Here is a 23,882-nt window from a genome sequence, read left to right as displayed (position 1 = left end):
TAGATTAATTAAAATGCAGCACTAAAAAATGTTCAAATAACCCAAAAGGCAGGAAAGTGGAAAAGAGAGGAAATAATAAAAGAGGTATAACACAAAGAAAAGAAATAATAAAATGGTAGGTTTAAACCAAGCATATCAATAACTACATTAAGTGGAATGGTCTAAATATACAATTAAAAGACAGAGACTGTCAGAACAGATTTAAAAAACATGATCCCACTACAAAGACTATAAGAAAATCATTTAAAATATAATGATATAGGTAGATGAAAAGTAAAAGATGAAAAAAGATATGATGCAAATGCTGATCAAAAGAAAGAATTCAGAGCAAAGAAAATTACAAGGATAAAGTGGGCCTTTCCATCTGGCGGCAGCCATCAGGTGAGCCGAGATGGGCACTTGCTAGTACATCCAGGAGCTATGGAGGAAGAAGCAGTCCCACATAATTTGCTTTCTGCTCAGGGTGCACTGTTGGCAGTACCGCCAGCTCTCTGCACTGCAGAGGGCCCCTTGCCCCACCCAGCCTCACAAGGTACACAGGCTGGGCTACAAGGCCAAGCAAGGTTATGTCATATATCAGATTCGTGTGTGCTGTGGTGCCCGCAAATGCCCAGTTCCTAAGGGTGCCACCTACGGCAAGCCTCTCCATCATGGTGTCAACCAGCTCAAGTTTGCTCGAAGCCTTCATTCTGTTGCCAAGAAGTGAACTGGACGTCACTGTGGGGCCCTAAGGGTCCTGAATTCTTACTGGGTTGGTGAAGATTCTACTTACAAATTTTTTGAGGTTATCATCATTGATCCATTCCATGATGCTATCAGAAGAAACCCTGTCACCCAGTGGATCACCAAACCAGTCCACAAGCACAGGGAGATGTGGGGGCTGACATCTGCAGGCAGAAAGAGCCGCGGCCTTGGAAAGGGCCACAAGTCCCACCACACTATTGGTGGTTCTCGCCGTGCAGCTTGGAGAAGGCGCAATACTCTCCAGCTCCACCATTACCGCTAATATAAGCAATGTTTGTAAAATTCTTACCTAATAAACAATTTAGGACATTCATGTCCGCTTAAAGGTGTTTTTTAATTTGTCTGTTAAAACTAGTTGTCTCCAGACTATTTCATTGAATGCATTGTCAAATTATGAAAATTAAAGTGCAATAATGTTTGAAGACTTTAAGTGATGGTGTATCTTGTTTCTAATAAGGGAAATGCCTTTGTTTTTGCTTTATTAGGGAGTTGATATGTCCGTGTTTAAAATGCGGTTTGGTACAATAGGTGTAAAATAAATTCTGGAAAAGAGGAGTGCAGAAACTAGCCATGTAGATTTGTTGATGCATGTGATGAAACCTACAGCTTTATTGGGGTGATGCAATGCTCTGCTGGTTTACTCTAAAGTGGCTGTTTTATGGAGTTTGGCAAGGACAAACTTTTTAAATTGGATTTTCCTTGGAAATGTGAAGGAAGCCCTGATCCTTTATCATGATCGTATGCAGAAAAACAATGAAAGTTGACTAGGGCCCACATTTTTAGACTTAATCTAATATTCCATTTATGTAACAGCTGCTTCCGAAAGGCAAAAAGTAAAGGAGTGTCACCATTTTTAAGAGAACTGAATAAACCTGTTGCAAGAGGGTTCTCTTACAAATGAAAACATCCTGGTTAACCTAAATTAAACTGCCTTGGCCTCCATGGTACCACTGATGTTCACATAAAAGATGGGAGCTACTGGTTTAATCCCAGGACTGGGATCTGTAGAACACTGAACTTCATGCAAAATAGTCATGGTATTTACACTGGTGTATACTGAAACTGATGGAAATTGAACATTAGGTAAATGAGAAGGGAGTTAATTAGCCCTAAGGTTTGTAAGCTAGTAATGCTAGGATTGGGAAATTGGTGTCCATCAGATACCCTTCAAGTGTGGGAAGACAGAAAAAGCTTGGATCAAAATTTTAAATGTTTTATCTGTAATATTAGTTTGTGACCGTTATGAACTCTCTAAGCCACCACAGAGGGGAAAGCAGGGTTGGTTTTATTTAAAAGTAACACTGCTAAGTCTAATCAGTGTAATTTTGGGTCAAGCCACTTTATCCATTCCCATAAGGATACTGAGAAAAGTCATGTAGTTGGTGTCAATACAAGTTCAATTGGTTTCCAATTTTATGTGTTGTCTACAGTTATTTTTCTCATCCCTGCTCAAACTACCCTCAAGAGCCTCACCATTCCACAAACTTGCCAGGCCACCAGTTGTGGCTGGGCATACCACCACATTCTGCTTGCATCATGTCTTCCCATAGACTAGGCTTCTGTTTCCCAGGGTGGATTTGAGTGTACAGGAAATATGGAAGAGGAATTGCCCCAATTCTTTCCAATTCTTGGTTTGCTATCTTAACAGGTAGGTTAATTCTGAAATCTAACTGCTGGTTTTCTTGAACCAATTTTTCTTGTATTTTCTTCAAGGGTCTTGAAAGGTCCACTTAATGATTTCCAGAAAACATGTAGCAGGCTCGCAAAACGTTTTGAGACCCAAATTTCTTCCCACTCAAAAAAAAAAATCTTAAACCATATAATTTCTTGTGTAGAGCTTGTTCAACTACACATAATAATAGAATAAATGTCTATTAAACTAAAAAGAAAGGATAAAGTGGGATATAAAGAGACATGTCATAATGCTAAAAGGGTTATTTAATTCACCCCAAAGACTTAACAATCCTAAATGTGTAAACACCTAACAACAGTGCTTCAAAATATGTGAAGCAAAAACTGTCAGATCTAAAATTAGAAGTAGAAAAATCCACAATTATAGTTGGAGACTTCAACATTCCTCTCTAATTAATATATAGAACTAGCAGACAGAAAATCAGCAAGAATATGTAAGAACTGAACACTATTATCAACCAAGTGGAATTAGCTTATATGTACAGAACACTCTATCCAACAATTGCAGAATATATATTCTTTCAACAAGATAGATCACATCCTGGGTCACAAAACAAACCTCAAATATAAAAGAACTGAAATCATATAGAATATGTTCCCTGACCATAAAGGAAATAAAATAGAAATCGACAACAGAGAGATAAGAGGAAAAGCTCCAAACACTTGGCTATTGGATATCATATATCTAAATAACCCATTAATCAAAGATAAACTTTTAAGGGAAATTAGAAAATATTTTTAATTAAAGAAAAATGAAAATACAACATAACTCAATTTGTGGGCTTAGAGGGAAATTCATAGCAGTAAATGATATTTTAAGAAAAAAATCTCTCCTATAAATACAGGTGACCCTTGAACAATCAGGGGTCAGGGGTGCCAAACCTCTGCACAGTCAAAAATCCATATCTAACTTATTGTCAGCCCTCCCTATCCGTGGTTCCTCCATAACCTCAGTTCCTCTGTATTGGCAGTTTCACATCTGTGGATTCAACCAACCATGTGGATAGTGTAGTACTGTAGTATTTACTATTGAAAATAATCCACATATAAGTGGTCCTGCACAGTTCATACCCCTGTTGTTCAAGGGTCAACTGTAATCTACGCTTCCCCCTTAGGAACCTAGAAAAAGAGCAAAATAAACCCAAAGCAAGCAGAAAAAGGAAATAAGATAAAGCAGAAATCAATGAAGCTGAAAACAGAAAAACAACAGAGAAAAATAAATGAAAACAAAAGCTGGTCCTTTGAAAAGATCAATAAAATTGATAAACCTCTAGCAAAACTGAGAAGGAAAAAAAAGAGCAAATTACCAATATGAGGAATGAAAGAGGAGATTATCACTATAGACCCCACAGACATAAAAAGATGATAAGGGGATACTACCATGAATAACTCTACACACATAAGACAGACAACTTAAATGAAATGGACAGACTGCTCGAAAACCACAAACTACTAAAACTCATTGAAGATGAAACAGGTAACCTGAATAATGACCCATCTATTAAGGAAATTAAATTCACAGCTAAAAATCTTTTTTAAAAGAAATGCCCAGGCCCAGATGGTTTCACTGGCAAATTCCAACAAACATTTAAAGAAAAGATAACACCATTGTATAGGCAAGTGGTTATGGCACAGGGACTACAGTCAGACTTCCTGAATTTTAATCTCTGCTCAGCCACTTACCAATTCTGTGCTCTTGGGAAACTGTTAACATTTCTGTGCTTCAGAATGTTTCATTATTGGTTCAAAAGGGGAAAATAATAGTATTGTACTTATAGGATTGATATGAGTATTGAATAAATTATTAAATATAAAGTAAAAAAAGAAAAATAAAAAAAAGAAAAGATAACACCAATTCTGCAAGATCTCTTCCAGAAAATAGGAGAGGATAGAATCTTTCCCAACTCATTTTATGAAGCCCTGACACCAAACCCAGACAAACATAATACAAAAAAGAAAACTATAGACCAATATCCCTCATGAATATAAAAGCAAATACCCTCAACAAAATATTAGCAAATCTTACAGCAATATATAAAACCCTACAACCAAGTGGGGTTTCTCCCAGGAATGAAAAGCAGGTTCAATATTTGAAAATCAATCAATGTAATCAACATATTAAGTCTAAAAAAGAAAAACCAAATGATAATATCAGTTGATGAGGACAAAACCATTTGCCAAAATTCAAAATGCATTCATAATAGAAACTCTCAGCATACTAGGAATAGAAGGGAACTTCCTCAACCTGATAAAGAACTTAAAGGTGAAATAAGAAAAAGCTGTGCTCTCTCATCACTTCTATTAAACATTATACTAGAAGTCTTAGCCTGTGCAAAAAGGGACAAAAAATATATAAAAGGTATACAGATTGAAAGAAAGAAATGAAAGTATCCCTACTCCTAAACAGCATGATTGTTTGCTTAGAATATATCAGAGAAATCTATTTTTTTAAGTCCTATAACTAACAGCTTAGCAAGGAAGCAGGATATAAGGTCAATACAAAAATCAATCATATTTCTATATGGTGGCAATAAACAACTAGAAACTGAATCTTTAAAAAAATATATCATTTACAACAGCTCCAAAGAAATGAAACATTCAGGTATATATCTAACAAAACATGTACAGGATCTCTATGCTGAACACTACAAAACATAGATGCTTCCATGAAAAAATCAAAGAAAATCTAAAGAAATGGAGAAATATACTATATTCATGTGGTGGAAGACTCAGCATATTAAAGATGTCATTTCTCCCCAAAGTCATCAGATTCATCATTAGATTTTACCTAATTCAAACAAAAATGCCAGTAGGATTTTTTGTAAATATAGACAAGATGATTCTAAAATTTATAAAGAAGAGCAAAAGATCTAGAATAGCTAAAACAAATTTTAAAAAGAAGAATAAAGTTGGAGAAACACACTGATTTTAAGGCATAATATAAAGCTACAGTAATCAAGACAGTGGTATTGATGAAGTGATAAAAACAGAACAATGGAACAAAAGACAGAGTTAAGATATTGACCTACATAAATATAGGCAACTGATTTTTGAAACAGGTGCAAAAGCAATTTAAAGGAGGAAGGATAGTCTTTTGAACGAATGGTGTGGGAACAATTAGACATCCATATGTAAAAAACAGATCTCCACCTAAACTTCACATCATGTACAAAGATTAACTTGAAATAGGCACATATCTAAATGTAAAACATGTAACTAGAAAACTTTTAGAAGAAAACATAGGAGAAAATCTTCATGATCTAGGGTTAATATAAGAGTTCTTAGACATGAGTCCTTTTAAAAAATGATAAATTGGACTTCATCAAAATTAAAATCTTGCTTGGTGAATGACACCATTAAGAGAATAAAAAGCCAAGCCACAGATGTAGAGAAAATATTTACTGATAAATCACATAACCAACAAAGGATTTTTATTCAGAATATTAAAAAAAAAAGAAAAAACTCTCGGACTTCTCCGGCAGTCCAGTGGTTAAGCCTCCGCGCTTCCAATGCAGGGGGTGTGGGTTCAATCCCTGGTCGGGGAACTAAGATCCCACATGCTGCACGGTGCAGCCAAACAACACAAAACAAAACACAAAACAAAACTCTCAAAACACCACAGCAAGAAAACTACCAAATTTAAATTAAAGCAAAATACTTGAACAAATACTCCTCTCAACAAATACTTGAGTAAAATACTCCTCTGATGGGCTCAATAAAAGTCATGAATTTTAACTTAGTTTGGCTAATTGTAAGGGTAAGAGCAACACTACTTCCAGCTCCCTACATCCCAAGGCAGAAGCTGGCCCAAACGGATTATTTTTTCAAAAACATTTTATTGTGAAATATTACAGAATTTTGTTTTAATAATCACCAGGGGGAAAGTAGGTTGAAAAAATTACTCCTACTCCTGTTCTATATCCTCAACCCACTTCACCCCCTCCTCCTTGGTGTTTTAGAATTTTGGTTCAGACTTCCTATGCAGAGGATTCCCTACGCTGCATGGAAACTTGGCACTTTGGTCTTTGTATGAATGGGCACCATATTTCGATTATTTCTGAGTTTGAGTGTTTATTGGAAGATATTTGTTTCATACCTCTTTCAATAAAGTTGTCAAGCTGATTCAGAATATTTATAAATACCAGTTTGTTTGTGAACCATGTTTTAACCCACCCTTCCTGTTTCTCAGGATGTTTCAAATCTGTATGCATTTAATACTCAGTGGTGTTGTAGATCATTAAATTTTATTAATGTGAAAGAGATCCATTCTTTTGCTTGACTCCATTTTAAATCTTTTGGGTGCTGACAGGGCAGATTGCAACCCTCCATTTGGGCTCTATTCTCCATTTTCATCCTGGACAACTGCAAACCAATGATTGACACTGAGTACTAGTTGAGCCTGCTTGGGGAAGGGGGTGAGGGTAGTCAGGGCTGAGCAGTGTCTAGTGCCTGGAACTCACTGAGCATTTGCTGAATTTGTTAATTTGATTATACTATTCAGTAGTGTGAAAAGGCAAGTGTTAAAATAAAACCTGTTAGGGAAAAGGAGGCTCTATCACAACAAGCTGCAGTATATTTTGCCAAAGCTATTAGATTTTTGAGGCAGCTGGTAGTTTATCAATTTTTATTGCTCCAATAGTTATTTTATGGCCATTACTAGCAAAAGCGGATTATAGGAATAGTGTTTGACAGGAAAGAAGGGCCCAGTGTGAGTCTATTTGTTCTGGATCTCTAAAACAAAGGTTCTTAATGTCATCCTCTCGGTTTATAGATAGAACAGTAGTAACATGATAGGAAAGACATCAGTTTCTCATTTTGTGAGAGTAGTTCCAGAAAGTCTTTCTGCAGTTTTCTTGAGCACCTGCAGAGGTATCCAGTTTTTTTCCTGAGAAGACCTCTTCAGGTACCAGCATGATCACAAAGGTATTTCAAGGTGCTCTTACAGCATTAAAACCAGCAGTCAGTAGTAGATATCAGGGACTTTGTAAAGGATGGGGCATGGTCCACAGACAATGTTGTAGGATGTTCGGGGTATAATATAATATATATAATTACAATATAATTTTCAAAATTAAGAACATGACTCACATACAAATACAGAATGAACACATGTCAAAGACTAATTTATTAGTGAGGGACCCAGCATTATGTAAGGCTGATTCAAAGAACATTTGAGAGATTCAGTATATACAGATACTGAAAGTAAAAATGCTAGAATAAGATAGCTAAATTAGATAGAAAAGTGGTTAATGCACTACAGGACAGTTAATCCATAGTCTTTGGGATTATTTCTTCTGCCAAACAGAAATTTTTTTCATCTCTACCAGACAAAAATCTTTAAGTTAACATGTCACTTCAAAAAGTCTGGACCCTAATCATTAGTGAATAATAAGCCAAACAAAGATGTAATCCCCTAGAGAACTAAATAATCCTTGGGTGGGCCCCACAGTCAATGCTCCAGAATGACAACGAAAGGACATTTGGTCGTCCTTTTGTATTATTTTTTAAGTTTTAAAATAATTTCTATTAACAGAGGGTTAATAGTTTTATACCTGAGTCTAAGTCTTTGGAAGTAAAATTAAGGTTCTAGGGGGCCCACCTTTGGAATAGTGTAGTAGCGCTTCTATATTTTACTTTACACATGCGTTTCAAAATAGTCATTTATTTACCTTTCAAAGCAATCATAGGATCTTAGAAGTCATCTGAGATCCAGTCATCTCCTAGGGCAGGAATGCTTTCTTTAGCAGTCTTGACAGGTAATCATGAAGCATTTGTGCGCAAGAAGGAAGGACACTAACATTACTGAGTGCCTATTATGTACAAATTTATTTTCAAAGGGCCAAATTTCTTTTCTCACAGTAATACGTTACCTATACATTTAGCCACATTTATCAAATAAATAGATCTCTTCGGCATAATTGCTTTGAATTATACCTTAATTTAAAAATTTATACACGGTATAATTTACCCTTTTTAATGTACAGTTCAAGTTCTGACAAATACCTATGGTTGTAATTACCACCAAAAACAAGATACAGAACAGTTCCAAGCATAATTTCCTTTTAAATGTCCATTAATCAACAAGCATTTATTGACTACTGACGTGTCCAGTAGTTACTGGTCAGTCTTTGCAGATAGCAGGAGAGTGTGAAAAGGCAGGAGAAGTAAAAGATATGATGCCTCTCTCCAAAGAACTTCCACAGTCTAAACTGCAGGGCACAGTTGCACACACACAAACCAAGCACAAATAAGCAATCTAGTAGGTAATAATCTGCATGACATGTGGGTTCTGGTATTGATACTGCCATCATGTGACCTTGAATAAGCCATTTATTATTATTATTATTTCTTATCTGGGACTTTCTTTTCTCATTCATAACTGGAAGGGGTTGTCCTAGACAATCTCTTAGGTCTCTCCTAATTGTAAGCACATGTGAATCAGGTAGTGAGAGTTCAGAGTGATGGTGGAAGGCTGGGAAGTTGAGAACAGCTTTATGGCATTGAGGCAGTCCATGGGTTGGCCCCTCAGGGTTAGCGAACGAAGTAATTAGTGAGGGATGCAGCATGCAGCTGAAAGATATGACCTGTCATAGGGCTGTGAAGGGAGCAAATGAATGGATGTTGGTCCAGTGGAGTGAAGAAGAACTGCAAGGTGTCATCCTGGAAGACAGTGTTGAGCCCAAGCTTTGAACTCTTTGAGAGCCAGGGAGAGACGTGAGGATTAGGAAGCTTGGTTGTCTACTAAGTAAAGAGGAGTGACACCTTGATGACAGTGATCCACAGCAATCTCTTACTGACAAACTACCATGAACATGCCCTCTAGATGCCAGGAATACAGCAGTACAAAACCTGCTCTTTCAGTTATTTATTGCTGCATAACAAATCACCCCAAAATTTAGTGACTTAAAATAACAACCATTTTATTTGCTCATAATTCTGTGGGTCAGCAATTTGGGCTAGAATCAGCTGAGTGGTTCTTCTGCTAGTCTTTCCGAGAGTTCCTCATGAAGTTAGTCGTCTGGCAATACGACTAGGGTTGAGTATTTAAGATGGCCTCACTCACATGTCTGATGGTTGGCTGTTGACTGGCCTCTCCATATCATCTCTCTTCCTCCAGCAGACTAGCTGGGGCTTCTTCACATGGTTGCTTCAGGGTTCTCAGGGAGAAGAGGAAAGCTACAAGACTTCTTGAGACCTAGGCTCAGAAGTCACCCAGAGTTACTCATGCTGCATTTATTGGCCAAAGCAAGTTACAAGAACAGCTCAGATCCAAGGAGTAGAGAAATAGACTCCACCTCCTGACGGGAGGAGCTACAAAGTCACACTGTAAAGTGGTGTATATACAGAAATGAAAAGACTTGGTGGCCATTAAGCACTCTATCACACCATTCCATTTGGGAAAATGAGTGTTGAGCACATAGTCCTGTGGGCCTTGAGAGATGGAAGGAACCACTGAGGTGAAAAAAATGAGCTTTTGAGTGGATCCTGAGAAACATGCAGATAGAACAAACACAGAAGAATGTGGAGAACTTCAGGCAGAGGCAGTACAGAGTGGCAGGATGACTCATGGTATGTTTAGACTCTAGTGAATGCACACTTGGGTGGAGTGGGTAGAGAAGAGGATTTAAGACATAAGTGGTAAGGATGGTGGGAAAGGTTATGCTTGGGTGTGGGGGACTTTACCTGCTAGGCTCTCAGGAGTACAGGCATACCTACTATGCAGTGAGCAGCCAGAAGTACATGGTGGCTTAGCGGCAGGAGTGGGTACGGTGGTATAGGGAAGAGGCCTTTAAGAGCCTGCATCTTTATGAACAGCAGTTTGGAAGGAAGTTGAGTTTGACCTGGAGTGGCACAGAGATCATGGCAAGAAATCAGCCTAGAGACGGTTTCCCTAAAGCCAAGTGCCTACATGGATTCTCCTCAAGGGGCTAAAGGGCATAATTGGAGCTTTTACAGGTAGGTTTATTTAGAAGTATAAAAAAATGTTTATCCTGGATTGAATTGGTTATCCTAGAGAGAGCTAAATTTAGGCTCATAACACACACAAACACACCCCCCTCTCTCCTGTATAAGATTCGAGTTTCATGTGAGACAAGTAGGATACAACTCTTTACAGTCAAAGTTTTGTTTGTATTTGAAAAGAAAAAATCCTAGTGCTCTTTAACATTATAAGTGGGCAAGGAATCATGGATGAGGCTAGAAACCATGATGCACCTAGGGAAAAGCTGCCTGCAGTTTTGACTGTAATCTAAACTACGGAGCCATGCTCTGCCCAGGCAGACTGTATAGTCACAGTGGCAGCATAGGAAAACACCAGTTTTCTTTTGACAGTCTGCAAAATGTATATTTCTTTTCCAAACTACTGCTTTCCACAGGATTTATGTGGCCATTAGAACACGTTATGTGTAATTTTTTTAAACACAAAATGAGAAGTGATGTTTGGTTTGTTAATTAAACAGCAGGCAGCAAACAGATGACCAACAAGGACCTACTGTATAGCTCAGGGAACTATACTCAATATTTTGTAATAACCTATAAGGGAAAATAATCTGAAAAAGAATACACACACACACACACACACACACATATGTATCTGAATCACTTTGCTGTGCACCTAAAACTAACACAAAATTGTAAATCAACTATACTTCAATAAAAAATAAAAAACCAGCAGGCAACAATTCTGTTTCAGGTATTTGTGAGAGAGAGAACGTAGAGAATCTGAAGCTCTACTATCACTACGGGAGGGGCAGTCTAGTTGTAAAGCTTCAGGTCATGTGTATACGAAATAGGTCACAGAGTAAGGAAGTATGGCGTTAGGTGCCAAAGTGAATAAAAAAGACAGGACTTAAAATGAGAGAATATGGCGCAGAGGATAACATCCAAGTGAGTGGGTTTTGGGGAAATGGAGAATCTCCTAAGCTAGAATTTCCAAGAATTTGGAATTGGCCCAGGCAGGATTGATTGGCAGGAAGAAGAGGACAGGATGATCCAGCTGTGAGGAAAGGCTCCAGGTAAACTTGAGTGTTGGATTGTTGGTGGTATTGGGGGAGGGGAGCCAGTGAGGAAACAGTTCAGAGATGACTTCCCAGTCTGTGTGCTTAAGACTTCTGTTCCACCTAGTTGCCCTGAAATCCCAGGTGAAGAACTGTCCTCAGTTGATGGATTGTGTCATGTGAAAACATTACAAAACAACTGAAACTAATAGACAGGAAAAGAAAGGATATTTAGGTTCCTCTTTACACATACAGGGCTTTATCCACTGTCTAGTAGGTAAATGGGTGGCCCTTTGCGCATACATCATAGGATAGGGAAAAGCTCTCCAAGTGAAAACACATCTCCTCTGCCCATGGTGCTTGCTCAGACTGAGCCAGACCATAGCATGCAGCAGTTATGCAAGAAAGGGACCTCCACTGCATTTTCTAATGACATAGTATTCTAGGGAGATATCTGAGTGGGCATGCTGTTTTTGTCAATTCTCTCCTCAATGTGCGCCTCAAAACTGGGGAGGTTTCCTGTAAAAAGATGTGTTTTCTTTTAGGATCTGAGAAATTATAGATGGTTCATATCATGGGGGTTCCAAGAAATCATGCCTCATCAGTGTCCTCAACAGTTAGCTTTTTAAAAAAGTATAAAAATAGCATTTAGTGATTATCCAAATTACTAATTTTGTGGGGAGGTACTCAGGTTTATACACTTGAGGAGTGCCTACACATAGGCCTGGTATATAGCAAACACTCGAGTGTTAGTTGATTCTGAGCTACTTTTTGCAGCTTCTTTATGAAGTATAGCAATGCACTAAATTTTTGCTGAACGTGAGTCTTTAATGTTGGGAGGACAAGTAAAACCATCAAAAGGGGCCATCTGGTCCAATCTTTAGATGTTATATAGGACTCCCATACCTCTAAATGTTCCTAAGGACAACTGAGGACAACTTTTAAAATTTCGCCCATGGACACCATGTTTGAAGGCTTGCCTACCAAATACACCACACCTATGGATTATTATTATTTTTTTAATTACTTATCTCCATGATATCATTTTATTTTTTTAAACATCTTTATTGGAGTATAATTGCTTTCCAATGGTGTGCCAGTTTCTGCTTTATAACAAAGTGAATCAGTTATACATATACATATGTCCCCATATCTCTTCTTCCCTCTTGCATCTCCCTCCCTCCCACCCTCCCTATCCCACCCCTCTAGGTGGTCACAAAGCACCGAGCTGATCTCCCTTGGCTATGCGGCTGCTTCCCACAAGTTATATATTTTACGTTTCATAGTGTATATATGTCCATGCCACTCTCTCACTTTGTCCCATCTTACCCTTCCCTGTCCCCGTATCCTCAAGTCCATTCTCTAGTCGGTCTGAGTCTTTATTCCCGTCTTGCCCCAAGGTTCTTCGCGACTTTTTTTTTTTTTTTAGATTCCATATATATGTGTTAGCATACGGTATTTGTTTTTCTCTTTCTGATTTACTTAACTCTGCATGACAGACTCTAGGTCCATCCACCTCACTATAAATAACTCAATTTTGTTTCTTTTTACGGCTGAGTAATATTCCATTGTATATATGTGCCACATATTCTTTATCCATTCATCTGTCGCTGGACACTTAGGTTGCTTCCATGTCCTGGCTATTGTAAACAGAGCTGCAATGAACATTTTGGTACATGACTCTTGTTGAATTACGGTTTTCTCAGGGTATATGCCCAGTAATGGGACTGCTGGGTCGTACGGTAGTTCTATTTTTAGTCTTTTAAGGAACCTCCATACTGTTCTCCACAGTGGCTGTATCCATTTACATTCCCACCAACAGTGCAAGAGGGTTCCCTTTTCTCCACACCCTCTCCAGCATTTATTGTTTGTAGATTTTTTGATGATGGCCATTCTGACTGGTGTGAGATGATATCTCATTGCAGTTTTGATTTGCATTTCTCTAATGATTAGTGATGTTGAGCATTCTTTCATGTGTTTGTTGGCAATCTGTATATCTTCTTTGGAGAAATGTCTACTTAGGTGTTCTGCCCATTTTTGGATTGGGTTGCTTGTTTTTTTGATATTGAGCTGCATGAGCTGCTTGTAAATTTTGGAGATTAATCCTTTGTCAGTTGCTTCATTTGCAAATATTTTCTCCCATTCTGAGGGTTGTCTTCTCGTCTTGTTATGGTTTCCTTTGCTGTGCAAAAGCTTTTAAGTTTCATTAGGTCCCATTTGTTTATTTTTGTTTTTATTTCCATTTCTCTAGGAGGTGGGTCAGAAAGGATCTTGCTGTGATTTGTGTCGTAGAGTGTTCTGCCTATGTTTTCCTCTAAGAGTTTGATAGTGTTTGGCCTTACATTTAGGTCTTTAATCCATTTTGAGTTTATTTTTGTGCATGGTGTTAGGGAGTGTTCTAATTTCATTCTTTTACATGTAGCTGTCCAGTTTTCCCAGCACCACTTATTGAAGAGGTGGGCTTTTCTCCACTGTATATTCTTGCCTCCTTTATCGAAGACAAGGTGACCATATGTGCATGGGTTTACCTTTGGGCTTTCTATCCTGTTCCATTGATCTATATTTCTGTTTTTGTGCCAGTACCATACTGTCTTGATTACTGTAGCTTTGTAGTATAGTCTGAAGTCAGGGAGCCTGATTCCTCCAGCTCTGTGTTTCTTTCTCAAGACTGCTTTGGCTATTCGGGGTCTTCTGTGTTTCCATACAAATTGTGAAATTTTTTGTTCTAGTTCAGTGAAAAATGCCATTGGTAGTTTGATAGGGATTGCACTGAATCTGTAGATTGCTTTGGGTAGTAGAGTCATTTTCACAATGTTGATTCTTCCAATCCAAGAACATGGTATATCTCTCCATCTGTTGGTATCATCTTTAATTTCTTTCATCAGTGTCTTATAATTTTCTGCATACAGGTCTTGTGGCTCCTTAGGTAGGTTTATTCCTAGATATTTTATTCTTTTTGTTGCAATGGTAAATGGGAGTGTTTTCTTAATTTCACTTTCAGATTTTTCATCATTAGTGTATAGGAATGCAAGAGATCTGTGCATTAATTTTGTATCCTGCTACTTTACCAAATTCATTGATTAGCTCTAGTAGTTTTCTGGTAGCATCTTTAGGATTCTCTATGTATAGTATCATGTCATCTACAAACAGTGACAGCTTTACTTCTTCTTTTCCGATTTGGATTCCTTTTATTTCTTTTTCTTTTCTGATTGCTGCGGCTAAAACTTCCAAAACTATGTTGAATAATAGTGGTGAGAGTGGGCAAACTTGTCTTGTTCCTGATCTTAGTGGAAATGGTTTCAGTTTTTCACCACTGAAGACGATGTTGGCTATGGGTTTGTCATAAATGGCCTTTATTATGTTGAGGAAATTTCCCTCTATGCCTACTTTCTGGAGGGTTTTTATCATAAATGGGTGTTGAATTTTGTCAAAAGCTTTCTCTGCATCTATTGAGATGATCATATGATTTTTCTCCTTCAATTTGTTAATATGGTGTATCACATTGATTGATTTGCGTATATTGAAGAATCCTTGCATTCCTGGGATAAACCCCACTTGATGATGATGTATGATCCTTTTAATGTGCTGTTGGATTCTGTTTGCTAGTATTTTGTTGAGGATTTTTGCATCTATGTTCATCAGTGATATTGGCCTGTAGTTTTCTTTCTTTGTGACATCTTTGTCTGGTTTTGGTATCAGGGTGATGGTGGCCTCGTAGAATGAGTTTGAGAGTGTTCCTCCCTCTGCTATATTTTGGAAGAGTTTGAGAAGGATAGGTATTAGCTCTTCTCTAAATGTTTGACAGAATTCGCCTGTGAAGCCATCTGGTCCTGGGCTTTTGTTTGTTGGAAGATTTTAAATCACAGTTTCAATTTCAGTGCTTGTGATTGGTCTGTTCATATTTTCTATTTCTTCCTGGTTCAGTCTCGGAAGGTTGTGCATTTCTAAGAATTTGTCCATTTCTTCCAGGTTGTCCATTTTATTGCCATATAGTTGCTTGTAGTAATCTCTCATGATCCCATGTATTTCTGAAGGGTCAGTTGTTACTTCTCCTTTTTCATTTCTAATTCTACTGATTTGAGTCTTCTCCCTTTTTTTCTTGATGAGTCTGGCTAATGGTTTATCCATTTTCTTTATCTTCTCAAAGAACCAGCTTTTAGTTTTATTGATCTTTGCTATCATTTCCTTAATTTTTCATTTATTTCTAATCTGATCTTTATGATTTCTTTCCTTCTGCTAACGTTGGGGCTTTTTTGTTCATCTTTCTCTAATTGCTTTAGGTGTAAGCTTAGGTTGTTTATTTGAGATGTTCCTTGTTTCTTAAGGTAGGATTGTATTGCTATAAACTTCCCTGTTAGAACTGCTTTTGCTGCATTCCATAGGTTTTGGGTCGTCGTGTTTTCATTATCATTTGTTTCTGGAATTTTTTGATTTCCTCTTTGATTTCTTCAGTGATCTCTTGGTTATTAAGTAGTGTATTGTTTAGCCTCCATGTGTTTGTATTTTTAACAGATTTTTTCCTGTAATTGATATCTAGTCTCATAGCGTTGTGGTCAGAAAGGACACTTGATACAATTTCAATTTTCTTAAATTTACCAAGGCTTGATTTGTGACCCAAGATATGATCTATCCTGGAGAATGTTCCATGAGCACTTGAGAAGAATGTGTATTCTGTTGTTTTTGGATGGAATGTCCCACAAATATCAATTAAGTCCATCCTGTTTAATGTATCATTTAAGGCTTGTGTTTCCTTATTTATTTTCCTTCTGGATGATCTGTCCATTGGTGAAAATGGGGTGTTAAAGTCCCCTACTATGATTATGTTACTGTCCATTTCCCCTTCTATGGCTGTTAGTATTTGCCTTATGTATTGAGGTGCTCCTATGTTGGGTGCATAAATATTTACAATTGTTATACCTTCCTCTTGGATCGATCCCTTGATCATTATATAGTGTCCTTCTTTGTCTCTTGTAATAGTCTTTATTTTAAAGTCTATTTTGTCTGATATGAGAATTGCTACTCCAGCTTTCTTTTGATTTCCATTTGCATGGAATATCTTTTTCCACCCCCTCACTTTCAGTCTGTATGTGTCTCTAGGTCTGAAGTGGGTCTCTTGTAGACAGCATATATACGGGTCTTGTTTTTGTATCCATTCAGCCAGTCTATGTCTCTTGGTTGGAGCATTTAATCCATTTACATTTAAGATAATTATCGATATGTATGTCCCTATTCCCATTTTTTTAATTGTTTTGGGTTTGTTATTGTAGGCCTTTTCCTTCTCTTGTGTTTCCTGCCTAGAGAAGTTCCTTTAGCATTTGTTGTAAAGCTGGTTTGGTAGTGCTGAATTCTCTTAGCTTTTGCTTGTCTGTAAAGGTTTTAATTTCTCCGTCAACTCTGAATGAGACCCTTGCTGGGTAGAGTAAACTTGGTTGTAGGTTTTTCTCCTTCATCACTTTAAATATGTCTTGCCACTCCCTTCTGGCTTGCAGAGTCTCTGCTGAAGGATCAGCTGTTAACCTTATGGGGATTCCCTTGTGTGTTACTTGTTGTTTTTCCCTTGCTGCTTTTAATATTTTTTCTTTGTATTTAATTTTTGATAGTTTGATTAATATGTGTCTTGGCGTGTTTTCCTTGGATTTATCCCGTATGGGACTCTCTGCGCTTCCTGGACTTGACTGTTTCCTTTCCCATATTAGGGAAGTTTTCAACTATAATCTCTTCAAATATTTTCTCAGTCCCTTTCTTTTTCTCTTCTTCTTCTGGGACCCCTATAATTTGAATGTTGGTGCATTTAATGTTGTCTCAGAGGTCTCTGAGACTGTCCTCAATTCTTTTCATTCTTTTTTCTTTATTCTGCTCTGCAGTAGTTATTTCCACTATTTTATCTTCCAGGTCACTCATCCGTTCTTCTGCCTCAGTTATTCTGCTATTGATCCCTTCTAGAGAATTTTTAATTTCATTTATTCTGTTGTTCATCACTGTTTGTTTGCTCTTTAGTTCTTCTAGGTCCTTGTTAAACGTTTCTTGTATTTTCTCCATTCTGTTTCCAAGATTTTGGATCAACTTTACTATCATTACTCTGAATTCTTTTTCAGGTAGAATGCCTATTTCCTCTTCATTTGTTTGGTCTGGTGGGTTTTTACCTTGCTCCTTCATCTGCTGTGTGTTTCTCTGTCTTCTCATTTTGATTAACTTACTGTGTTTGGAGTCTCGTTTTCACAGGCTACACTTCGTATTTCCCTTTGTTTTTGGTGTCTGGCCCCAGTGGCTAAGGTTGGTTCAGTGGGTTGTGTAGGCTTCCTGGTGGAGGGGACTAGTGCCTGTGTTCTGGTGGATGAGGCTGGACCTTGTCTTTCTGGTGGGCACGTCCACGCCTGGTGGTGTGTTTTGGGGTGTCTGTGGCCTTATTATGATTTTAGGCAGCCTCTCTGCTAATGGATGGGGTTGTGTTCCTGTCTTGCTAGTTGTTTGGCATAGGGTGTCCAGCACTGTAGCTTGCTGGTCGTTGAGTGGAGCTGGGTCTTGGCATTGAGATGGAGATCTCTGGGAGATTTTCGCCATTTGATGTTACATGGAGCTGGGAGGTCTCTTGTGGACCAGTGTCCTGAACTTGGCTCTCACACCTCAGAGGCACAGCCCTGATGCCTGGCTGGAGCACCAAGAGCTTGTCATCCATATGGCTCAGAATAAAAGGGAGGAAAAAAAGAGAGAAAGAAAGAAGACAATAAAATAAAATAAAATAAAGTAAAATAAAATAAAATAAAATAGTTATTAAAATAAAAATTATTAAAAAAAATTTAATAAAAAAAGAAAGAAAGAAGAGAGCAACCAAACCAAAAAACAAATCAACCAACGATAACAAATGCTAAAAAACTATACTTAAAAAAACAGACACACAGAACCCTAGGACAAATGGTAAAAGCAAAACTATACAGACAAAATCACACACAGAAGCATACACATCCACACTCATAAAAAGGGAAAAAAGGGAAAAAAGGGAAAAGAATATATATATCGTTGCTCCCAAAGTCCACGTCCTCAATTTGGGATGATTGTTGTCTATTCAGGTATTCCACAGATGCGGGATACATCACGTTGATTATGGAGATTTAATTCGCTGCTCCTGAGGCTGCTGGGAGAGATTTCCCTTTCTCCTCTTTGTTCGCACAGCTCCTGGTGTTCAGCTTTGGATTTGGACCCGCCTCTGCGTGTAGGTCGCCTGGGGGCGTGTGTTCTTTGCTCAGACAGGACGGGGTTAAAGGAGCAGCTGATTCGGGGGCTCTGGCTCACTCAGGCTGGGGGGAGGGAGGGGAGGGGTATGGAATTCGGGGCGAGTCTGCGGCGGCAGAGGCCAGCGTGACATTGCACCAGCCTGAGGCGCTCAGTGTGTTCTCCCGGGGAAGTTGTCCCTGGATCATGGGACCCTGGCAGTGGCGGGCGGCACAGGCTCCCAGGAGGGGAGGTGTGGACAGTGACCTGTGCTTGCACACAGGCTTCTTGGTGGCTGCAGCAGCAGCCTTAGCATCTCATGCCCGCCTCTGGGGTCCACGCTGATAGCCGCAGCTCGCGCCCTTCTCTGGAGCTCGTTTAGGCAGTGCTCTGAATCCCCTCTCCTCGCACACCCTGAAACAATGGTCTCTTGGCTCTTAGGCAGGTCCAGACTTTTGCCCGGACTCCCTCCCGGCTAGCTGTGGCACACTAGCCCCCTTCAGGCTGTGTTCACGCAGCCAACCCTGGTCCTCTCCCTGGGATCCGACCTCCAAAGCCAGAGCCTCAGCTCCCAGCCCCTGCCCGTCCCGGCAGGTGAGCAGACAAGCCTCTCGGGCTGGTGAGTGCTGGTCAGCACTGATCCTCTGTGCGGGAATCTCTCCGCTTTGCCCTCCGCACCCCTGTTGCTGCACTCTCCTCCGTGGCTCTGAAGCTTCTTCCCCCCCTCTGCCATCCGCAGTCTCCGCCCGCGAAGGGGCTTCCTAGTGTGTGGAAACCTTTCCTCCTTCACAGCTCCCTCCCAGTGGTGCAGGTCCCATCCCTATTCTTTTGTCTCTGTTTTTTCTTTATTCTTTTGCCCTACCCAGGTACGTGGGGAGTTTCTTGCCTTTGGGGAGGTGTGAGGTCTTCTGCCAGCATTCAGTAGGTGTTCTGTAGGAGTTGTTCCCCACGTAGATGTATTTCTGATGTATTTGTGGGGAGGAAGGTGATCTCCACATCTTACTCTTCTGCCATCTTGAAGCTCCCTCCTATGGATTACTTAATTTCTCCATTTTAATTGACTAAAGGCGAATGTCTCTGACAAGAAAAGGTTTTATTAAACATGAGATAAGAATAATAATATATTTAGTATGCCAGACATTGATCAGCATTTTATTCTTTTTTTTAAATATTTATTTATTTGGCTGTGCCAGGTCTTAGTTGCGGCACACAGGATCTTCGTTGCGGCATGCAGGATCTTCGTTGCAGCATGCAGGATCTTTAGTTGCGGCATGCGGGGTCTTTTTTCAGTTGCGGCATGCAGGCTCTTAGTTGTGGCACACGGAATCTAGTTCCCTGACCAGGGATCAAACCCAGGCCCCCTGCATTGGGAGCGTGGAGTCTTAACCACTGGACCACCAGGGAAGTCCTGATCAGCATTTTATTCTTAATATGCCATCATTTGGGACTTCCCTGATGGTGCAGTGGTTAAGAATCCACCTGCCAATTCAGGGGACACGGGTTCGATCCCTGGTCCGGGAAGATCCCACATGCCGCAGAGCAACTAAGTCCATGCGCCACAACTACTGAGCCTGCGCTCTAGAGCCCGCGTGCCCCAACTACTGAGCCCACGTGCTGCGACTACTGAAGCTCGCACGCCTAGAGCCCATGCTCCGCAACAAGAGAAGCCACCACAATAAGAAGCCTGCACACCCCAATGAAGAGTAGCCCTCGCTTGACACAACTAGAGAAAGTCCGCATGCAGCAACGAAGACCCAACGAAGACAAACATAAATAAATTTTTAAAATATGCCATTAATCCCACACAATAATCCCAGTGGTTGTTATTGTTAACTTCATTTTACAAATATGGAAACTGTGGCACAAAGAGGTTAAACTCACTCAAGGTTGCATAGCTAGTAAGAAGCAAAAGCAAGATTTAAACAACTTGGGTCTTTGTTACTCTATCCATTTCTAGCATTCAAACTCTAGCTAACTAGTTTTACCATGAATGGCAGTGTAATTCTAGCAATCTCACTCTCAGGTATTTACCCTAGAGAAATGCAAATTTATGTGCACACAAACACTTGCACATGAATTTTTATAGCAGCTCTACTTTTAATCACCCAAAACTGGAAACAAACAAAATGTGGTTTCACATAATAGACTACTACTCTGTAATAAAAAGGGACAAACTATTTGATACGCACAACTTGGATGAATCTCAAAAGCATTATGCTGAGTGAAAAAAAGACTCAAAAAATTACATATAGTCTGACTCCATTTATGTGACATCAAAGTGACAAAACTATAGTGTGATAGAGCACAGATCAGTGGCTGCCAGCAGTTGGGGTGGGAACATAGTATGACTGAAAGAGGTAGCACAAAGCAGTTTCCTGGGGTGGTGGAACTGTTTTGTACCTTGACTGTGGTAGTGGTTACACTGATCTACACGTGTGTCAAAATCCACTGAACTATATACACACCCCAAAAAAGTCAATTATACTATGATAATTAAAGAAAAATGCAACAGGTCGTCATCTTTTCAGTCAGTATGAATTTCTGTATTTCTCATTTACCCAAAATAGACTTTTACAGTTCTATCACCAACACTAGTTTTCAGGTTTAAAAACTAGAAGAGTTACATTATAATGTGAAGCAAAGAATCATTATTAGGCCACACATCCAACCTGAATGATGACAGTTACCCCTAATAAACATTCCTTAAAAGTTAAATGAATTTGGGTGCTTATTCCCTTAAATATAAAAATATTTCACGGGACTTCCCTGGCGGTTCAGTCGTTAAGACCCTGCGCTTCCACAGCAGGGGGCACGGATTCAATCCCTGGTCGGGGAACTAAGATCCCACATGCTGTGTGGCACGACCAAAAAATTAAAAAAAATTTTTTTAAGTATTTCAGTAAACTTATTAGATGATACATTTGATATAGCAATTTGCACAGTAAAACAAAAGTAAATAATCAAAATTAACTTTGGGAAGGAGAACATGATGGAATGAGAGTGTCATAAGGATGTCATGGACAACCATGGCTCTTCCTACAACTTTTCAGTTTTTACTAGAATGCATTCATGTATCACTAGTATAATTAAAAATAAAAATTTAAAAAGAATTTAAGAAATCCTTCTAGATTGAAATGGAGATGTTTCCCAAGTTGCAATATACTTCCATCCATGGGGCTTCCATTGCCTTCAGGAACCCCTTGGTTACTCCATTTACCAGGTCAGGCTTGTATTCTACTTAACACTTACTGCCTCACTCATAGCACAGTGGGCACTCAACAACTATCAGCTGAACTGAATTGCACCTGGAAATGTGGAGAATAAAAACAACAAACACATGGTCACTAACAAACCCTATGATCTAGAAAGGCTAAATCATGCTCTAATTTTGAATGAGGCAAATTATTATTGAGTGCTAACAACATGCTCAATAATTACCACAGGCATACATAGAATTTTAGAAGACAGGAAGACAAACATATAACATACTACCAGTGGTACAGAGGTTTTTAAAGCCTAAAATAGGCAGAACCCAAGATAGAATCAATTATTTCTGGCTCCCTAGCCATAAAACTATAAAATTCAAGGGTTTGAAAAAAAGAAAAATAAGGGGAAAAAACTAACCTGTACTAAGTTTCTATGGGCTGCACATTAGACATTTGTGTAGATTAAGAGTTATTTGAGGACTTAGGTTTCAGCTTGGTCATGTAAAGTATTGGGAGGCCATCATTTCCACCTTTACAACAAGAAAGAAGCTATATCGACTGAAAATCAATGACTCTTCTTGGACCTATCAGAGAAGTGAAGTCATAGGGCAAACCACCAACCCACTATCTGAAGAGACCGGTGCCTGCAGGTAGACACAGGATCTGAACGTGTAAGCTGGTAGGAAGATTAAACTAGAGATTCTGACAAATTACTGGAGGCCAGAGTGTGGAATGTCATGGGAGTATGAAGCTCTTGGGCTCCACATGGTGAGGGAGGGGTTTCCCCTCCTCTTCAAAGTTTTACCAAAAGGAATCCCACAAGGCTCCTACAGGGAAGATAAGGAAATATGTCAGAGAAAGCTTCCATGAAGGTGCTGTTTGGCTGAGGAAAATAGCACTCACTGTGAAATCCACCCAGACCCCTTTCCTTTATCTCTAGTACAGAACAAAAGGCTTAATTTGCGGGGGGACTTAAAATCTATGGCTTGAGGACACTGGTGGATACTCACTGCAGCTGGGCGAAGAAACAGAGGAAAAAGAAAAAGAAGCTCCACCCCTGGAGAAGGGGCAGGAAATCTTGTGAAGGACACACTCAAGACCCAAGTTCCAGTACCTGCCTAAGTTTGAGGCTTAATCAAATCATCAGAGAACTCCCCCTCCCCCAGCAACCACCACCTGGCAAACCAGCTATGTGGTTAGTAACAGTGAAATACAACTGGGAGAGCTGTAAGAGACAGTTCTTGGGAAACAGCACAAAGGAAAAACCCAAAGCCAAGCAGGAGTCAAAAAGAAGGTATCACTAGAGGAATCAGAAATCTCTGGTGCCCATAGCAAAAACAAACATGGAACACAGGCCGACTCCTGACTAGATTAATTAAAATCCCCACACTAAAGGCCTAGCAGAAGGAAACCTGTGTTCTTCTCCTACCCATGTTCAGCTTTTAACATATTTATGAGGTATGATAAAAGGCAGGAAATATTCCAAATGCCAAAACAATCATCAGATCCAGATTCAGTATGACACAGAAGTTGGGACTATGAGAAATGAAATCTAAAAGAATTATGATTACTGTGTTAAAGACTCTAATGGAAAAGGTAGACAATACGCAAGAGCAGATGGATAATTTCAGAAAAGAGATGTTAACTGTGATAAAGAATCAAATGGAAATGCTCAATAAAAAAAGAGTAAAAAACCACCATGCTCAACAGTAGAACTGACACAAACAAGGAAAGAATCAGTGAACATAAAGATCAAGTTTGTTGATCAGGTCAATAAAAATAAAACAAAAAGAGACAAAAGGGAGAAAAAATAGAACACAATACTCAAGAACTGTGGGACAATAACAAACAGTATAATATATTTGTAATTGGAACCCCAGAAGGAAGAAAAAAAGAGAGAATGGGGCACAAGAATTATTTGAAGAAATAATGGCTGAGAACTTTCCAAATTAGTGACAGGCAACAAACCACAGACACCAGAAGCTCAGAGAATACCAAGCAGCATAAATATGAAAAAAACTAAAAAGCCACACCT

At 39.1% G+C, this 23,882-nt stretch overlaps 1 protein-coding gene and 1 pseudogene across 7 annotated transcripts in view; one reads left to right on the top strand and one right to left on the bottom strand.

Annotated features, from left to right (window-relative positions):
* Positions 1-23,882, bottom strand: part of JADE3 (jade family PHD finger 3) — a 157,046-nt gene that overhangs the window by 121,444 nt on the left and 11,720 nt on the right. For 2 of the 7 annotated variants that reach the window (XM_061177652.1, XM_061177659.1), the window contains exon 1: positions 8,106-8,177. The exons of the other annotated variants lie outside the window; for them this stretch is intronic. In XM_061177652.1, coding sequence (XP_061033635.1) covers positions 8,106-8,121 — 16 coding nt within the window. In that variant the 5' untranslated portion in view covers positions 8,122-8,177. Of the gene's footprint in view, positions 1-8,105; positions 8,178-23,882 lie in introns of those variants that run through there. 7 annotated transcript variants of the gene reach the window in all.
* On the top strand, positions 392-1,006 carry LOC133082327 (large ribosomal subunit protein eL15-like; annotated as a pseudogene).

This window comes from Eubalaena glacialis, chromosome X, assembly GCF_028564815.1.
Source record: "Eubalaena glacialis isolate mEubGla1 chromosome X, mEubGla1.1.hap2.+ XY, whole genome shotgun sequence".
NCBI lineage: Eukaryota > Metazoa > Chordata > Mammalia > Artiodactyla > Balaenidae > Eubalaena > Eubalaena glacialis.
Note: the sequence above shows the minus strand (reverse complement) of the source record. Positions and strands in the feature narration are given on the sequence as shown.